The 17591-nt window shown below is 51.1% G+C and overlaps 2 protein-coding genes across 2 annotated transcripts in view; both read right to left on the bottom strand.

The window, feature by feature from the left end:
• The window catches only part of LOC130702383 (large ribosomal subunit protein eL27-like), a 39294-nt gene that overhangs the window by 17505 nt on the left and 4198 nt on the right, over positions 1 to 17591 (bottom strand). The window lies entirely within an intron of this gene.
• Positions 341 to 15185, bottom strand: LOC130702340 (msx2-interacting protein-like). Its single transcript, XM_057524013.2, has 7 exons — positions 14705 to 15185; positions 12600 to 13397; positions 10866 to 12455; positions 7816 to 10768; positions 3734 to 7742; positions 1684 to 3662; positions 341 to 1619 (listed from the first exon to the last, which is right to left on the bottom strand). Exons 1-7 carry the CDS (start codon positions 14785 to 14787, stop codon positions 1491 to 1493), a joined length of 11541 nt encoding a protein of 3846 aa, XP_057379996.1. The 5' UTR covers positions 14788 to 15185; the 3' UTR covers positions 341 to 1490.

The raw sequence follows: 17591 nt of genomic DNA on the forward strand, positions 1-17591 counted from the left end.
GATGCCATTTATTTGACGTCACAACGACCGGCCCTCTTTTTTACTTCGACGTTTTCAACCCCGGAAATCGTACCACGACCATGACGGTGATAAATCTTTGTTGTATTTGTTCAACTAAAAAAATATGGGAAGTGTATTAAAATGCGATGAATGACTTTGCCGAATCAAATAAGACGAGAGATATGGCTCATGCCCTCAAGGACTTATCAACGGTCACAGTCACGTACGTCATTATTGCACCATCAACGGGTTTCCACACACGTGCTCATTTTCCTTTTTATGTTCGTCTTTTTTCTTTTTGTGCCAACCGAACCTTTTAGTTAAAGAAGATCAAATAATATGGAACATTTATAAACATGTATTTATACATGCTGACCACTGAGTTATGTACAAATACAAGGGCGTACTGAATTGGTGTTAACTCTATACAACGATTACCCCGACGGATGAATTCCGGGGCGTATGCTTCTTGCTGGGCTTTCATTTTTTTTCTTTTATCCAGAATGTGAAATCCAATCTTCTTTCTAGCATACAATATGGTACAAAACGTAAATCGATGATGACAAAATTGTGGCCGAGAAATTCAAGACACAGAATAAAATTTACATTGTGTGGGGGGGAGGGCTGTACGAAAAAAAAAAAAAAAAACAGAAGAAAAAGAGAAAAAAAATACGCCTGTGTGTGTGTGTGTGTGTGTGTGAGTAAAGAGCAATTGCAATAAAGAAAGAAAAAATCATACCGATCCATTCATTTCCATTATAAACACGGCGCGGAGGGATCAATGCGGCGGCGCGAGATCACAGACTCGGTGAACTCAAAAAAAGGTAAATTGTTATTCATTCACGTCAATGACACTGTTGATTTTTTGTTGTTGCAACATATACAATTTTTAAAATGATTGGGGTTTTGCACGCATGCGCTCATACATACATACACACAAGACACACACAAACATACAAACAAAATCAACAGAAAAAAAGAAAGGCGTCTTTACACAACAGTCCGGAGCAGGGCGGGATGAAAGAACAAAAGTTTTTTTTTTTTAATATGAAGAAAAGACACACGAGCATACAGTCAATAGGGAGGAGGAATTTTTCAAATTGTTTTGCGACACACTCGCTCGACGTTAATTTAAAGTTCAGTGTGTGACAGAAACGAACATTCTATGTGTTGATAAGAGAGAGAGAGAGAGAGAGAAAATGGTACATTAGATTAATATGATAACGAGAAGAAAACGGTGAAACAATGAAGAAAAGAGAGAAAGGTAAAGTTTAGATAGACAGTGGGCTGGATTCTGAATGAATTGAGCAAAAAGACCACAATTAAAGGGTAGTGTGTGATTCTCTTCCGGATCCTTTCCACTTATTTTTATCCTTTCTCCGAACTATGCGGTTTTTTTATTTTTTTTTATTTTTTATATTTTTTTTTTTTTTTAATTATTATTTACTTTTGTGTGTGTGTGTTTTCTTGAAGGAGTATGTTAAAGGATCTCAAACGGTGGCGATGATGACGAGCAGGTGGGCAATGTCAGTCACGCGGTGTAGGAGGTCTGGCGTGATACGAGCCAAACTGTCGTTGGCGAATTCGCAAGCCGGAAAGATGTGAACAACGTACGACGGCTGAAATACATAACAAACGTTAATAAAGAATATGGTGGAATAAATAAAGATTTAAAAAAATTACCTGCTGAGAACCAGGAGCGGCAATATTAACAATGCCGGCCGCCTGTTTCAATTGCAGATAGGTGATGAATCCCTGTCGAAGATTATTGGACTGTTGCAGGACATCCATGGCATCCCGTCCGCAAGGTAAAGCTAAAAGGATGCAATGCTCTTGCTCCATTTGCACTTTACGCGCCACGCCTTCCAACTGTTGTTGTTCCAATCTCATGCGCTGGGCAATGCGTAAGGGCAAAGCCAGGCCTTCGGGACTGCACGGCAACGATCCTCGTGCCACCATAGGATTGCCCGAGATGAAGTGCATCTGGACGACAGCGTGGTCGTTCTTGAGAGCCATCAAACCTTGCCACATGATGGGATAGCGTTGCAGGAGGCTAACCAACGAATCGGCTTGAGGGGGGACCTGCGACGCGTGTGGTGGGGTCCGAATGGCTGGCGGCCGAACCGATAACGACGTGGCAGGCGAGGGAGCCTCACAGGCCAGGGTGGGCTGAGATGGCGGATTGACGCGCTGCATGACTCCAGTTCCACTGAGATGGGCGGGCGGAGGAGACGGACGGTATCCGCTGCCTTCTTCGTGAGCGTAGACGTGCGTCTGTCGGTGCTGGTGCGACGGTGAGGGTGGTGCCATCTGCATGTGACCCGTCGCCGTTTGATGGTAAGCCGAACCGGAAGAAGACGGACGATGATGCTGTTGGTACATTTGCTGTTGTTGTTGTTGCTGCTGCTGCTGGGCGTTGGTATTGGCCACAGAGAATGGAACTGCCACGCAGCCTTGCAATGGCGATTCGGTGGTACGGTGTTCACCACCAGCGGCCAACGCTCTGAGATGAGACGGCAACGATGGCGGTGGAACAGCCCGTTGTTCGCGCGGATCGCGTTGCAATTCGGCCGCTTCCGCCGGATTTAGTGCGTGTTGCGGTGCCGGACCGGGAGAAAACGTCCCAATTCTCGGGAAATCGGGATAGCGAGCGTAATATTGCTGATACAGCTGGTGTTGCAACAATATCTGCGGGTTGACACGTGACATGTCTGTCTGACTTGGAGAATGTTGGTGGGCGGGTGGAGGTGTAGGTAGTTCGCGCAACATTGGATGAATCGGTTGCTGTAATTGCTGCTGAATCGGCTGTTGTTGTTGTTGTTGTTGCATCTGTTGCTGGATCGGTTGTTGCTGTTGTTGTAACTGCTGTTGAATTGGCTGTTGTTGTAATTGCTGAATGGGCTGTTGCTGTTGTATTGGCTGTTGTTGCAACTGCTGTTGAATCTGTTGTTGTTGTTGCAATTGGCGAACGTCCGTCTCTTCTCGCGAAGGAGTACTGGCTCGACGGACAGTCTCTTCTCGGCTCCTCGTCTCTGCTGCCGCGATGTTGGGCGAGTGTTGTTGCTGGACTAGATGGTGCTGATACGCCGCAAAGTGGTGCGATGGCGGTTCGTTGGATGCGTAAACCGGCCGATACGGTGTTGCAACCGTCGTCGACAACGTGGCCCGACTGGTAGGTACCGACGTGACGGATACTCTGATCGGAGCACTCGCCATTGGTGACCCAAACACCGGAGGGGCTGATGTCACCGTCGTTGGCATCGAATCGGACCTCGGTCCGTAGATCGGGTACACCGAGACGCCACTGGTGGTCGTCGACGACGTCAGAGGTGGACGAGATGTTGCCGGTAGAACCGAAACGCTCGAACCGGTTGATGATGACGACGACGAGACTTGCGTTCGGGTCAGCGAAGGTGTCGAGACGATTGGACCCGGTTGAGACGACGAAGAGTAGGCGCCAGATGAATAAAGTGTCACAACGGCCGGTGGAGGTCGTTGAGGTTGGGACGACAGGCCGGACAAAGTAGGCACAACAGCTTGAACGCTGGCCATTGATGGATGCGTCCTGCTGGCCGGCTGTTGCTGCTGAGGGCCGGTCGCTCTGGCAATGACCACCGTACTTCCCATCGTCGATTGGTTTTGCATCGAATGTTGGGTCGTTGCTGCAATAAATTAACAAGAGTTAAAAATTTTAAAGACATTCATTTTCGAAAATTGATTTTAAGTTCATTACCATTTGTTGGTCGGCCCAGAAGTGGGGCTGGTCCGCTCAATCGTCCGCTGCTAGCCACGGCGATGACAGTGGCGCCACCGCTCAAACTAACCGGCACACCGGCGGGCAATTGCAATTGCGGCGTGTGGGACTGCGGCTGTTGTTGTTGCTGCTGTTGTTGGGGATGCTGCTGTTGTTGGATGGCCTGTTGTTGAATCGGTCCAGCTTGAGGCTGAACTTGCTGCTGTTGTTGTTGCATCTGTTGTTGTTGTTGATGCTGCTGCAGCAGCAATCCGTGAGCAGGAGCGTCTCTCGTGAGTGGCACTGCCGGGTAACTCGATCCGGACGAAGCGGCCGGACGTGCGGGAACGGGCGTAACGACTGTGGCTGAAGGCAAACGGGCAACTTCTGTGCTCTGCATCGGCGCTAGGACCGTCGAGGCCGGTGTGACAGTCGGCGTGATCGTCACCGAAGACGACGAACTGCTGTGCTGGCTAACAGATGGCGTTGTCAAGTTGGTCACGACCGGTACGCTGGCCGTCGTGATGGCTACGCCCGACGTGGTGGGCGACGGCACTTTGACCAACGATGCCGGAATGAGGGTCGTCGTGGCCGGCTGAGTCGAATGCTGGACAACTGGACTGGCTTGAGACGGTCCCGATCTCAGATTGAGAACGACCGTGGACGACGACGCAACCGGCTCTTCGGTCCTTCGAACGACGACTCCAGCGTGTTGAGTGGGTAGCGGATCGTCGGGACGCCGGATGGGCGTCAAATGTCCAGTAACTGGATCCACCAGTGGAGTGGCCGTTTCCTTCAAAGGCTGCGGCAGTTCGACTTTCATCACTGCCGGTCCAGGAGTCTCAGCTATCGCTCGCTGTTGGGGTCCGCTCATGTACGAAGCCCTCGGCGATTGAATTCTCGGGCTGGACGGGGCGGCAAGCATCACGGGCGTTGCCAGCGCCACCGCAGGTGAATGATGATGACCCCGGACAACAGTTTCGATCGTGTCGTCGATCGTCGTCCTAGGATCAATCAACCGGCCTTTCAGCCCTTCGAAATCTTTCTTCAAAATGTGCTGATTGATCGAAGGAGATTCTTGAACATTTGCCACAAAGTCCACGACAGGCTTCTCTTCCGGTTTGGCCTCCAACGTCTTGTGTTCAACAGTTTCAGGTGCGGCAGAGATCGCGGGCGGAGTAGCTACAACTGCTAGAGGAAGTGGAAGAGGAGGTGGTGGGGCAGAAACGGCCGGCACGGTTGGTGCCACAGGTGGAGTCACTTCCTCTTCAGTGTCGTAGAATTCGTAGACGTCGGCATCGTGACCTTCCAACGAGCTCTCACTGACGCCGCGACTCGATCCCGATGTCCGTCCGCGAACGCGTCGCGGACCACCTCTGGTCGGCGGGGTCTGATTCGGTTTCTTCGTCCGTTTCGAAGGACTTTGAGCCACGAAATGCTGGTCAGGTTTCGTGATGACATTGTTGATGACGGGCATGGACGGCAAGTCCGGAGTGGCCGTCCGTCCACGATCCAATAGATCCAAATCAGGAGTCCTGGGCGATTTCGAAGAAAGATTAATATCAGGAGTCCTCGGTTTATCCTTGACAGGGCTGGACTCGTTCTCCGGCTGGCAGCGGGTCTCGTCGATGCACAATTCCGGCGGAGATGGTGGAGGGGTAGGTGCTGTCTCAACGGCCGCTGGTTTACTGACGGCAGACAAATGAGCCGCCGAGCGCTGACTCTCCACTTCGGCTACATCGCTGGAACTGGAGCCGGAATAGATTGGGCATTCCGTCGGTCCAGCAGTATCCTCAGTTGAGCTCGTTCCAGCTTCGTCGATGATCATCTCGTCCGACATGTCCAAATCGTCCTCGCATTGAAGACTCTGGATGGCCTTTTGAGCCTCTTCATTGGGTTGCGGAGACTCCTCTTGTTCGGGCGGCCACGCCGGCCGGATCAGCGATGACGGATCGGGAATTTCAACCGGTTCTTCCGGTTCATCGTCCAGTTTCTCTTCTTTGAAATCGTCAAACGTCTCCGTTAGTAGACCGGCAACGGCATCTTCCGTCTCCTGCTTCCAAATACCCGGTCGGGCAGCTGGTTCGGCCACGACGGCCGGAGTCGGAATTTCAACTGGAACAACCGGTGGTGGTGGTGGTGGTGGGACGACTGGTAGATTAGACAACACTGGAGAAGTTGAAGGTTCCCACAACAACGACGGCATGCTGAGTTTGGGCTCCACCGTTTGATGTTCCGGACGATAGACAACGTCCGGCAACGGTTTGACTCTCGGCGAAGAAGAAGCGATTGGAGCTGGACACGTATCACTCGGTTCGGTTTTGATGCTCAGGGCCGTCATGACGGGCGATGGCAAATCGAGACCCGGTTCCGTTTTGATCGTCACCGGTGGTGGTGGTGGTCCGTTTTCACGGTGCGTCTTGCGGCTCTTCTTCTTCTTCTTCTTGTGCTGATCGGCAGCCACAACAACGACGGCCGGCTGGGCGACAATCATCTTCGATTCAGCTTCTTTCTTGTCCTTCTCCTTTTGGGCGAGATGGGCGATCGCGATCAAAGAATCCTCCATCAGCTTCGACTCGAGAGCTCGCCCGGCTTCTTGCAGCTCTTCCGCATCGCTGTGCTGCTGTTCCTTGACAGCTTCGATGGTCGGCCGGCTCTTGTGATGATGGTTGCTCGTTTCCATCGTCGTCGTCGTCGTAGTCTCCTTCGATCCAGACTTTTTGCGATCTCTGGAATGCGATTCTTTCGACTTCTTCTTGCGCTGCCGGTCGCCACTCTTGTCCGCCTTGTCCGTCAGCGGTGGAGACGGTAGACTTTCCGGCTTGGGAACGAGCGGTGCGATCCGTCCGCAATCCGAATCCGAACTGTAGACAATCGGCAACCTCGCATTTGTGACCGTCGGCGGCGCGGGAGTCGGCGGGACGCGAGCGATCGGCTGCTGGTCATCCGAATCGTCCGACAACGGGCCGAAAATGTTCTCCATCTTCTCTTCGCCTCGGCTGCTCAGTTTGCCCGATGTGGAATTCGAGTGATGCAATTTGCTGGACGTGTCTTTCTTGCTCTTCTTGACAGGTAACGAGTTGGACCGATCGACCGTCTTCTTCGTCTCGACGGGCGTCCGATTGATCTCCGGAATGCTCGGCCTTCGTTTCACGATGGCAGCCGTTGGTTCCGCGCGTACTTTGGGTTTAGGAGCCGGTTTGATTTCGGGCTCGCTGTCCGTGTCGGATGATGAGAGCAAAGGCTTGGACTTGTGACTGGACGGCGTCAACACAGGCGGATGTATCCGAGATTTAACCGACTTGGGTTCCGGCTGATCGAACAAAAAGTCTTTCGACTTGGTGGATGGCATGATGGGCTCGTCCTCTTCCGACGATGACGACGATAATTTAACAGAGTTGGACGATAATAGAGAAGCCGTTGCCACAGGTCTGGGTCGATTGGAACGCACAGGTCCGTCAGAGTCCGAGTCGGACGAATCCCACGCGTTCTTCTTTCCGTCCTTGTCCCTTTTGCTGGTAGGAGCGGACCCACCCGCCAAACGGGCCTGACGGAGGGCACAGAACTTGTCCTGCTGTTGTTGCTGGACCGTCTTGCGTTCTTCCTCTTGCCGCTTCTGTTGCTGGAGTTTGAGAGAGCGGGCCTTGACCTTGTCGTACATGGAGAAATAGGTGGGCTCATTTTGCAAAAACTCGGCCAGCTCACGGTCGGCTTTCTCTTGGTCATTGGAATGATTGGAATCTGAATCCTCGTCGCTGGTGGCTTTGCTTCCATCTCTCATCATCGACGAGTGAGTCTCGTCGTCGCTGTGACGGCCAACTCTACCGCCCACACTGCTGCTGCTACTACTGCTGCTGCTATCGCTATCCGATTGCGATTTCTTCCTGCTGGGCAAGCTCGGCCGCGGTGGAGGTGCTGACGGCTTGCGAGATACGTGTTCGCTCTTAGAGGATTTGCTGCGTTCTCCATCGCTCCGTCGTCGATGCGATGACGAGGCGCTGGCCGGTGACTAAAAGAAAAAAATAAATAAATAAAGAAAAGTTAAACAACTGAAATTATAAATAAAATGATTCATTTCTTACCTGGTGTTTTGCCTTGTACTCTTTCAATTTCATTTCCTCTTCCCTCTTCTTCTCCCTTTCTTCCTCTTTTCGCTTCTCACGTTCTTCTTCTTTACGCTTTTCACGCTCTCGCTCTTCTTCCCGTCTTCGGGTTCGATCCTTCTCACGATCTTCTTTCCTATCTTTCTTATCCTTTTTATTGCTGCTGGATTTGCTGCTCTTCTTGTCCGACTCTTCGCGCGGCGCTTTCTTCTCCGCCTCTATCTTAACAGAGGGTTTCAAACTGCTCGTCTCCACATCCGGTTTCGGCTTCTTGCTGACGGTCGTCGTCGTCGAAGAGCAGTGCGATTTGGACGAATCACGACGACTACTCTCCGACTTGGTGGACGACTTGGCCGTCTCTTTGTTCTCCTTGTCGTACGTCTTGCTGCTACTCTTCTCCTTCTCCCGGCTCTCCGGTTTCTCCGACTTGACTCGTTTGCTCGACGGCGTTCCAGCATCGACGCTTCGGCGACGTTTCCCCGTGTCGTTGGATGTCGGGGTCGCCGTCTGTTCGCCCGATTCGCGAGACTTGCGTCGGGCAAGGGCCGGATCGACGGCCATCGTCGCCGTCGTTGGTTCTGTTTTGACAATCTCTTGCATTTTATTGACGGGCGTCTCTTTGGACGAAGTCGACGAAGAAGAGGACGATGAGGATGAGGAACTGGATTTGTCTTTGCGATGGGACGAACTGGAAGAATGCCGAGATCGTTCACCCGATTTGACATCCCTCGATGAAGAGGACTTGGACGATGTCTCTGCATGTTTGTTGCTACGCGAGGGTTTCAACGGAGCCTCGACGACGCCCGTCTCGACCGCCGCATCCACCGGGATCGGATGTGGCGGAGGCGATTCTTTGACTTCCAGCGCTTCTGCGGGTGGAGGAGGAGGCGGCGGAGGAGGCGGCGGTAAAGAAGCCGGAGGAAGCGGTGGCGGAGGGAGATTGACAGGGTCCCGGATTTCCTCCTTATCGGGCACTTCCTCTTCGGTAGCAATCACCAGACTGCCATCCGTTTCGTCCATCAAATCCTCATCCATCGCCACTTCGGTTGGATAAGAGAAGTCATCGTCTCTGTTGTTCGTCGGGGGAGGCGGAGGAGAGGGAGGTGGCGATTCATTGGGCAGCGGAGGTGGTGGTAGTAGCGGCGGCGGCGAAGGAGTCCTCGGCGACGGTTCGGCCGGCGATTTGATGACTTCGACGGCCGGCGGAGGTGTGGCGGGCGGAAGCGCCTTGACAGCAGCAGCTTGGCTATTGTTGTTAGACGACGACGAGGTGATGATGACGGTGGTGGGTGACGCTGGGACGGAAACGTGATTGACTACTGGACTCAATTTCTTCTCTTTGTTCACTGCTGGGCTGGCCACTGTCGGCGTGGTTGCGGTCGTCGTTTCGCGACCGCTGCTCTCCAACCGTTTGAGATCTTCGTCAAAGACCGAGTGCTTGGCCAGCAAGCAACGGACAATATCTGAAGGCTCCTGCGACTTGAGCTCCTCCAGGCTCATCGGACGGGCTTTGCGCGTCCGATACCTTTCGGCCGCCGTGATCGGAGAGGCCGCCACCGACAGCGTGGCCACTGCGGTGACGGGTTGAACCGTCGGGGCAGCCGGTGGGCCCGCGACGGGGCCGTCGCCGGACGAGTGAGCTGATCGCGTCGACCACTGCTCGTAGCGTTGCTCCCATTGCCTCAACTGCTCCGCCAAACTGACGGCCGTCGTGCTCAGGGACGCCCTTGGAGAAGAGCCGGACGAGCATTCGGAATCGGACGAAGAGTCCAACTGCTGGGCAGATTCAGGGGCTCCACCTCGAGGAGAACCGGGGACGGCAGCGGCCCGCGACGGACTGACTGAGGTGCCGTGCGGGTGCGGGATTCGGAACGTTCCGTCCGATGAAGATGGCGTCCCGGAAGCGGAAACGGACGAAGAGGAACACGACTGCTGCGACGCTGTCTTGCACGAGTTGATACCGCGGCAGCCGCCACACGACAGGTTGAGTTCCAAACCGAAACGAGGTAACGGTAGCGACATTGGGCGTTCGATGGGCACTCGGGCCGGCCGCTCCTTGCGAGGATCTGTCGGCGGCTCGTCGTTTTCGTCGCAGAGGGGAGTGCCCGGCCGGCTACTGCCTTCCTGCCGGCTCTTGCGCGTTGAAGGTGCCTCCACCTCAAAAGGAATGATGCGCGGCAGGGAATGTTTGGCCGTGGTGGCGTTGGCCGTTCCGTCACCCGAACTGTCCGTCGAGAGACGCGAGACCCTTCGACTCGGCCGGCTCAACGGTTGCAACAGTTTCGGCGCTTGCGACGTCGTGCAAACGATCGCCGACGGGCCACCAGACGACACGTGGCCGCCGAGGAGCGACGATGACTGCTGGATGCTGGACGGCAGGGGCTCGTTGGTGCTAACATCACTCACACCACTATCGCTACTTCCACTCAATTTTGATTTCTTTTTCTTTGATTTCTTCGACGCGGACAACGTCGATTTGGACGCGGCCGACCTCGATTCGACATCCGAAACTTGTTGCTCCTCCTCCTCCTCTTCGTCGTCCTCGTCCTCACCGGAACTACTCGCTACACCGTCAACACGTTCCTCGCTCAAGTCGCGGATGCGAGTGAACACGTCCGATCCGTTGGCCGTTGGTAAGGCCGTGGCGCTGCCCGTATCCATACTTAATCCGCTGCTGCTACTGCTGCCGCCACTGCCGTAGCGGCGCGTCCGTTCGTTGCGTTCCAGCAGCGTGTAGGGCGATCCAGAAGAGGCCACGTCGGGTTCGACCGAGGCGTGCCGATGGATGGATGAGACCTTTTCGCACGGCGAAGGCGACCGAGAACAGCGCCGGACGCTGATGAGATCTGTGTCGCGTTCGCCCGTCAAATCTTTCATTTCGGCGTCACGTTCCAGCGACTCGTCCCGACTCAAATTGCCGCCATGACGAGACCTAACATTTTTATTTTAAAACATTTTTTTTTTTTTAATTTAAGCAACATAATTTTATTTAAGAAGGTAGCAACGTCGAATCAGCCGATCTTATATACCTGGAACTGGACGAGCCCGTCCGCTCTTTCGAATGTGTCGATGAACGACTGCTGCAAGACGGAGTGCGAACTGTGCGGCTGGACGTCGACGGTGTCGTGGCGGATGGCAGCCTGTGTTGGATGGCCGACGAAACGGCCAAAGCGGCCGCCGCTGCCGAACTGCTGCTGTTATTCCTCGGCTCGCGTTCCACCAACTCGAAAAAGTGCGCCTGACACTCGCGCGAAGCGAAATCCACCTGTAGTTTGCGTCCGGCTAGTGCCCGGCCTCTTAATTCCTGGACGGCGGCCTGGGCACAACTGACCTGATCGTAGAACACCAGGCCATTGAAACGCTCGCGATCGATGGCCGCGTACGAGACGTGGCCAAAACGGCTCATATGCCGGGCCAAGAACTTTTCGGCCACCGTTTCGGCCACTCCGTGCAACCAAACGCAATTGGTCGGCATGGACTTGCCGAAACCGAGCTTGACACGGGTATTGCCCACTTGTTCACCATCTAAATGCCTCATGGCCCGCACGACCGACGCTATGTCGGCGTACTGGCAAAAAGCGTAGGCGTTGTTGTTATTGTTGTTGTTGTTAGCGGCCGACGAGGCCGAAGCCGACGCACTGCCAGCGCCGCCTCCCCCACTGCTGCTGCTGGTGCCACTGATGGTCGACGTCACTGTCCCACCAGCCGTAGCACTAGCACTAGCGCCGCCAGAAGAGCCCTGGCTCTGTTTCTTGATGTCAATCTCGATGATGGGCCCAAACGTTTCGAATGAGGACCTCAATTCGGCCGCCGTCACGTCCTTCTCCAAATTGCCAATAAAAAGCGTCCGAGTGGCTTTCGGATGGTATTCATCCAAGTCGGCTTCCAGTGGCCGGAATTCATTGTCATCCAAATCGAGACCAGAGTCCCAGGGCGTCACTTCGATCTTGCAGCCGAAAAAGAGTTTGTCTCGCGACACTTCCAGCGCCTTGTCGACATCTTCGGCTTTCTTAAATCGAACAATAGCCACACGATCGGAACCCTGGCCGGCCACTTTCACTGTCACCACTTTGCCGTGCTTCTTGTACTCGTGGAACAGGCCGTCTTTGAGGCTAGTGTCGGACGAACGCAACGGCAAATTGCGGACACAAATGGCCAGCGGCCTCCGGTCGCCATCGCCAGATCCCGTCGATCCGGCCGAATGGCACAGCTGGCCTGCTGGTGACGATGTGATGAGGGCCGTCGAACAACCACCGGCAGAGAGTCGGTGACGGGACGAGCGCGAATTCCGTGGTCCAGCCGACGAGGATAACCAACCGGGTGATCGCGACGACCCTTGTGAGGATCGTGAACTTCGACTTCGCGGAGAACTCGACGATTGGGCGGAACGGGGTGTCTTGTTCGTCCGGCTGGTAGCCGATTGCGGACTGCTGGAACGCGAACTCGATCCACCTGGAGATAAGGTCCTCGATCGAAGCCGAGAGCCCGACGTTGATCTCGAACGCGAACGCGATGGAACAGAGGCCGAAGAAGCCGGAGAATGTGATCTGGAACGACTTCTGCTACTGCTGGGTGGTGTCCTCGAATCCGACCTGGACCTGGATCGGCTAGGAGATCGACTAGACACACAAAAATAGTTAAATGATAATAATAATAATAATAGAATCCATCTGCAGCAACAAAACCGTTGTCAAGGTAACAAGACTGACGCAAAAGCGTGGCGAAAAAAAAAATAAAAATAAAAATAAAAATCGATGAGCTACCTGGATTTCCTCTTGCGGGCCGAGAGGGGCGTGTTGTTGACACTAGAGGAGGAGGTGGTGTTGTTGGTGGAAGACAAGCCAGCGAGAGTGGGGACCGTCCTTTTGCCAGTGGTCGGCGTGCTGGGCAGCGAGTCAGTTTGCGACATGCGTTCCGAACGTTCGTCCATGCCGCCACCGTAGTCGGGTGGCGGGTAACGACTCGAAGGTGGGCCAACGGGTTCGTAGGGATTCCAACTACCGGGCGACGGGCCAGTGACCGATCCGGCGCCGGATCGAAAATGGCCAGAATTCCTTTCACCACCACAATCTCGCACAAAGGGTCCGTTGCTGCTGCGGTAGGGCCGATCCCGGTAATGATGGCTAACGGGCCCTTGACGGCGGAGGAATGATCCGGACCCGTCCGGATCGCCGCGCCGCTCAAAGTAATGACTAGAGGGTCGGTCGTATCCGCCACCACCACCACCACTTCCTCCACTGTTGTTGTTGATCAAATGCGACGATCGGCCAGCACTTCCGCCGCCACTACTACCACCACCGCTGGGCGTATTCGACCCTAATCCAGTGGATGAAGCAGCACTGCCGGGCGTCCGTCCCTGATCGCCCAACAATGGTTCATAGTAATCCGTCACCAGGCATCGATCGTCGAGACTGTTCTCTGAGGCGTGCGCCTTGGCCGCCGACTTAATGTCCATAAACGCCACTGCGGCACAATAGCCCGTACTGCCGACACCACTGCCGGCCTCGTCATCTTTGCTGGAACTCCTGGGCAGAAGTTTGACACTCTGGACGCGACCATATCTATGGAGAAGGGAGACACAACATCAGTCAATTTTCAAGCAGAATTAAAGACGACAAAAAAAAATAAAATGAAAAATGGCACCAGATGGCACTATGCTAGAAAACTTGTTGAATATTGACGTCATAACTCTCAAAACCTATACTATTCCCTACTACAACCACCATCGTGAAGGTCATATATACACGATACACTGGGAAAATAAGACACGGCCATGGAAATCAATAAATGTTCGATGGAGGTGAATCACACGACGCATTTCGTTGTACTCTACGACAACTCCACCCAGAAATATAAAGAATCATTACGTCCAATTCTAACCAGACAGAAAGAATTACATCAAAAAAAAAGTTGGAATCTTTTTTTTTTGTTGTTTTTTTTTGGTTGTATGTGTGATGAAACTTTGGAGAAGAAAGCCCGAGGCCAAGAAGAAGAAGAAAAAACCGCAGAAGTGGCGTGACGGGCGAAAGAAAGAGACGGACCCTATAGTGTGTACAGACGATCGGTTGCCTGCGCCAGGTAACACGTCCCCACCCCCCATTGATCACGGACGAAAGGGCATAGAAAGAGCTGGATGAAAAAAATATAGAAAAAGAGGACAAAAATGGGGAGGGGGAGAGACAGAAAAAAAACGGTGTGAGAGGAGATAGAAAATGGAGAGGGAAAAGAGACGCTACTACTCGGCATCTCCACTGCTTTGCTTTCAAAGTTACTTCTAGTTTATTCCCAAATGTTTTAGAATTGTTAAAGAAATAGCACCTGAAAACGCAATGTTACGTGTGGAAACTACGTCCTATCGAAAACCCCAAGAGTTGTTTGACCGCAAAACGAGAAAGAAGTTTGGAAGAGAGAGAAGGAGAGAGAAAAAAAAGCCGAGACGCTCTTCGTCAGAACGATCGTTTGTATCCGCCATGACTGTTGGGTGTAGGATAAGGCAGCCGTTCCCCCCACCGCGCGCGTGTGTACAGTCGGAGAATGAGAGAGATCTGATGAAATGGGGGAGAGAAACCCAAGAATGGAAGGAAGTATAAAGCGAGAGAGAGAGAAGAGAGAGAGAGAGAGAACACACAAAGAAAATAAAAGGAGGTGGAGGGGGAGTTGGGTGGTGGGAAAAAGGGGTCTGTAGAGGAGAGTCCAAGGGGAAATGAGGGAGGAAAAAAAGGGAGGGGGTCGTCAATGGCCGCTCGTAAAGAAAGGAAGCTTCGGCGCAAAATAACACACACACACACACTTGATTCCTAGTTTTCTATTCGGATCTTCTAAAAGGGAAAAAAAAAATTAGGTACAATAATAACAAGATGGCGTCTACCTTTGGAAATGTTCACGAATCCGTTCCTCTCTGACGTTGTCCGGTAGGTTACCCACCCAAAGATGTCGCGTCTCTCTGACCATTTTGCACAAGACGGCTAATCCTCATTATAATCCTCGTGTTGGTCGGTTAGTTGGGCGTTTCAATTCATCAAATTTTCGTTGTCGTTGAATTTAATAAATAAGATTTGAAGAAAAAAAAACTAAAAAAAAAATCGTTGCTGTCTGCAACGAGGCCGTTGGGTACTACAGGAGAGAGCTCGTTTTCTACGTCGTTTTCTCTTCAGTATTGAAACAGGGCCATCACGTACAACACTAACACACGACACTGAAAGAGAGCAACGATATCTGTTGAAGAAATACGCCGTTGTGAATATTTTGAATCGTTTTCGACGTGTTTAATGCGACAATGTGTTGCACCCAGATGAGAAACTTGATCACAACCGCACAACTTACTCGACGCGACTGACGACCCAAACGCAGCAACCTCCCTCTCGAAGAAAACCCCAAAGAGGGAGGGTGAACTAGCGTGGCTAGCGCCGCGTAGCGGTGGATGCTTGTATGTTTGGCCGTATTTTGTGTTAGTTTGTACGATATCGAGAAAGAGGTGGACTGCAGCGTCAGTGAGTCCCGAACCGTTGTTGAGTACACATACGTTGTTCTGATCTCGTTGCGGATAGTCGGATTCTTTCAACGATTATTTCAAATGTCTTTTACGAAGAAATCTGCACCATAGGATTTAAAATTTTTCTCTGGTTCTATCGACGAAAATCGCTTTCATTTTTTTTATGTATTTGACTCGTTCCATCCTTCTTTTTCGGGCACCTTAGAGACTTAATGTTGGTTTTCTCAAATCACTCAACTTTGAGGTGACAAAAAAATTTACAAAAAAAGAGAAACAAACAACGGAAAAAAACACATCTCTGAATGACATTAAAATGGCTATTTATTTCGTACTACCCACCGTTTTCGTCACATATTAACGCAGACGAGTGCATACAAAAAGATAGAGCCAAAGGATATGCCCATCTCGCTCCGCTATCTAAACGATTTGGATTTGTATGAAACTTCGGCATAGATGTTTCATGGCTAAACTATTTTCGGATCGGAGAGACAAGAAGATTACAACAAATCATCTTTCCCGCCCGATCACGGACATATTATTGCGAAAGATATGTAACAGAATTAACAAAAACCAAAGAAAAGACAGAAAAACAAGATGGCGCCCTGCTCTCTTCCCCGCCCAGCCCTTAGGCGGTTAGCAACAGCCATTGTGTATGTGTTGTGTTTTCCTGTAGAAAGAACGCGAGCTGCGGGGCCAAGGGGAGGGCAAGCTGTTCTCTCATGCCTCGTTTTCCATTGGCGTATAGCAATACTTCAAATCCAATTCAATAGACACTCGTGTCAATTCCCCCCTTCCAATTTCAAGAAAAGAATATTGACCTTATTTGCGTTTAGTGTGATTAGGATTATTTTATAGAGTTAAAGTTGATGAGGGATTGGTTAGAAAAAATGCTGACCTAACTAACAGGTGAGCAATGCTTTACTCAGGTTTTCAAGATTGCTCGCCAGAGGGTTGGAAGCAAAAAAAGGAAACAACAAAAGTTGTGTAGCCTTAAAAAAAAATCCGTATTTTTTTATTTTTAGTTTATTCTTTTCCTTTTTCTGAAAACAAGTCTATTGACGATCGGTTGGCTGCGCCAGGCGCTTCACCAACTGGGGCGGAGTCTGTAAAATGGCTGGCTATTGGTGGGCTGCTGGCAAAATGGTTGCTGGGTCGCTTGTCTGCCTCCAACGTTTCATCAGCCTTCTCCTTTCGAATTTTCCGTTACGAGGGAATGAAGGACCCCCTCCTAATCCATATATAAATAAGTATAGAGAACAGAGCCATCTAGGCAACGGTGGAACGGCAAAATTGCCATATGACTGCTACTGCTATGCGTAAATTTTCATGGCTATTCTCGATTCTTTGCTTTTTTTCTGCTTCTAGTTGAAATCTGGAAGTAAGTGAGAGACCTGTTTTTAAGCCCGCGGATGTGTAATTAAAAACTTAGCCCGCGTGCTCTTTCTTTTTGCCTGAGGATGACTCACCGTTAAAAGGATCAAGGTCTAAAGTTCAGCGACTCACGCGCGCAACACGATCGTGTAGGAAGAGAAACTCTCCACATACCGCAAATGGCGTGCTGTACATTTACATCACTAAACCCCTACATGCGATGGAAACTTGGCTGCGTCGTTCACAAAAGATTGCTGTAGAATCGAAACTTTCGCCTGTTACCCACATCCGATAACTCTTATCTGATATGTAACATTTTTTATTTTTTTTTTGGTAACCTTTTTTTTCTCCCGTTTGTCAACCACGATTTATCGCTGCGGTTGCTTTAAATTTAGCAATAACTAATGTTCGTGTTCAAAATTTATCATTCCACTTGGCCACAATTAAAATAAAACAAAAATCTTTCAAACGAAGAACGCCAACAAATCAGGGTAGAAGCAAAGGTCTGTATTTCTTGACAAGGGATATCTACGCCATCTATGAGTCGTTTTCACTACTCTAACAGACCTCTACAACCTGCATTCTCATCAGCAGACCACCCAATCAATAAAAAACTTTTTGCGAATTATGTTCGTTGTTTGGCTGAGAAATTCCCGTGTGACACTAATGGAGTTCTCTATGAATGTATTGGCTGTTATAATGGTACCTTAATTTTAAAATCTTTCGAAAAATCTTTAAAAGTTATTGAATAATAAAATGTAATAAGACGGCCTAAGCTAAAAGTTGTGGGATGACATTTGGTTTTAAAAAATTACGTAAAATACTTTGTTTTGAAAATTAATGTAAAATAACTCATTATTTGTTTAATAACGACTTGGAGATTTCACGGTAA

Source organism: Daphnia carinata, chromosome 6, assembly GCF_022539665.2.
Source record: "Daphnia carinata strain CSIRO-1 chromosome 6, CSIRO_AGI_Dcar_HiC_V3, whole genome shotgun sequence".
NCBI lineage: Eukaryota > Metazoa > Arthropoda > Branchiopoda > Diplostraca > Daphniidae > Daphnia > Daphnia carinata.

Excerpts from the sequence above, each read along its gene's own strand:
- LOC130702340 (XM_057524013.2), bottom strand. The coding sequence starts at position 14,787 with ATGGTCAGAGAGACGCGACATCTTTGGGTGGGTAACCTACCGGACAAC. Across the intron at positions 13,398-14,704 it reads ATTCGTGAACATTTCCAAAG|ATATGGTCGCGTCCAGAGTG; the intron begins GTAGACGCCATC and ends CCTTCTCCATAG. Across the intron at positions 3,663-3,733 it reads TCTGGGCCGACCAACAAATG|CAACGACCCAACATTCGATG; the intron begins GTAATGAACTTA and ends AATTTATTGCAG.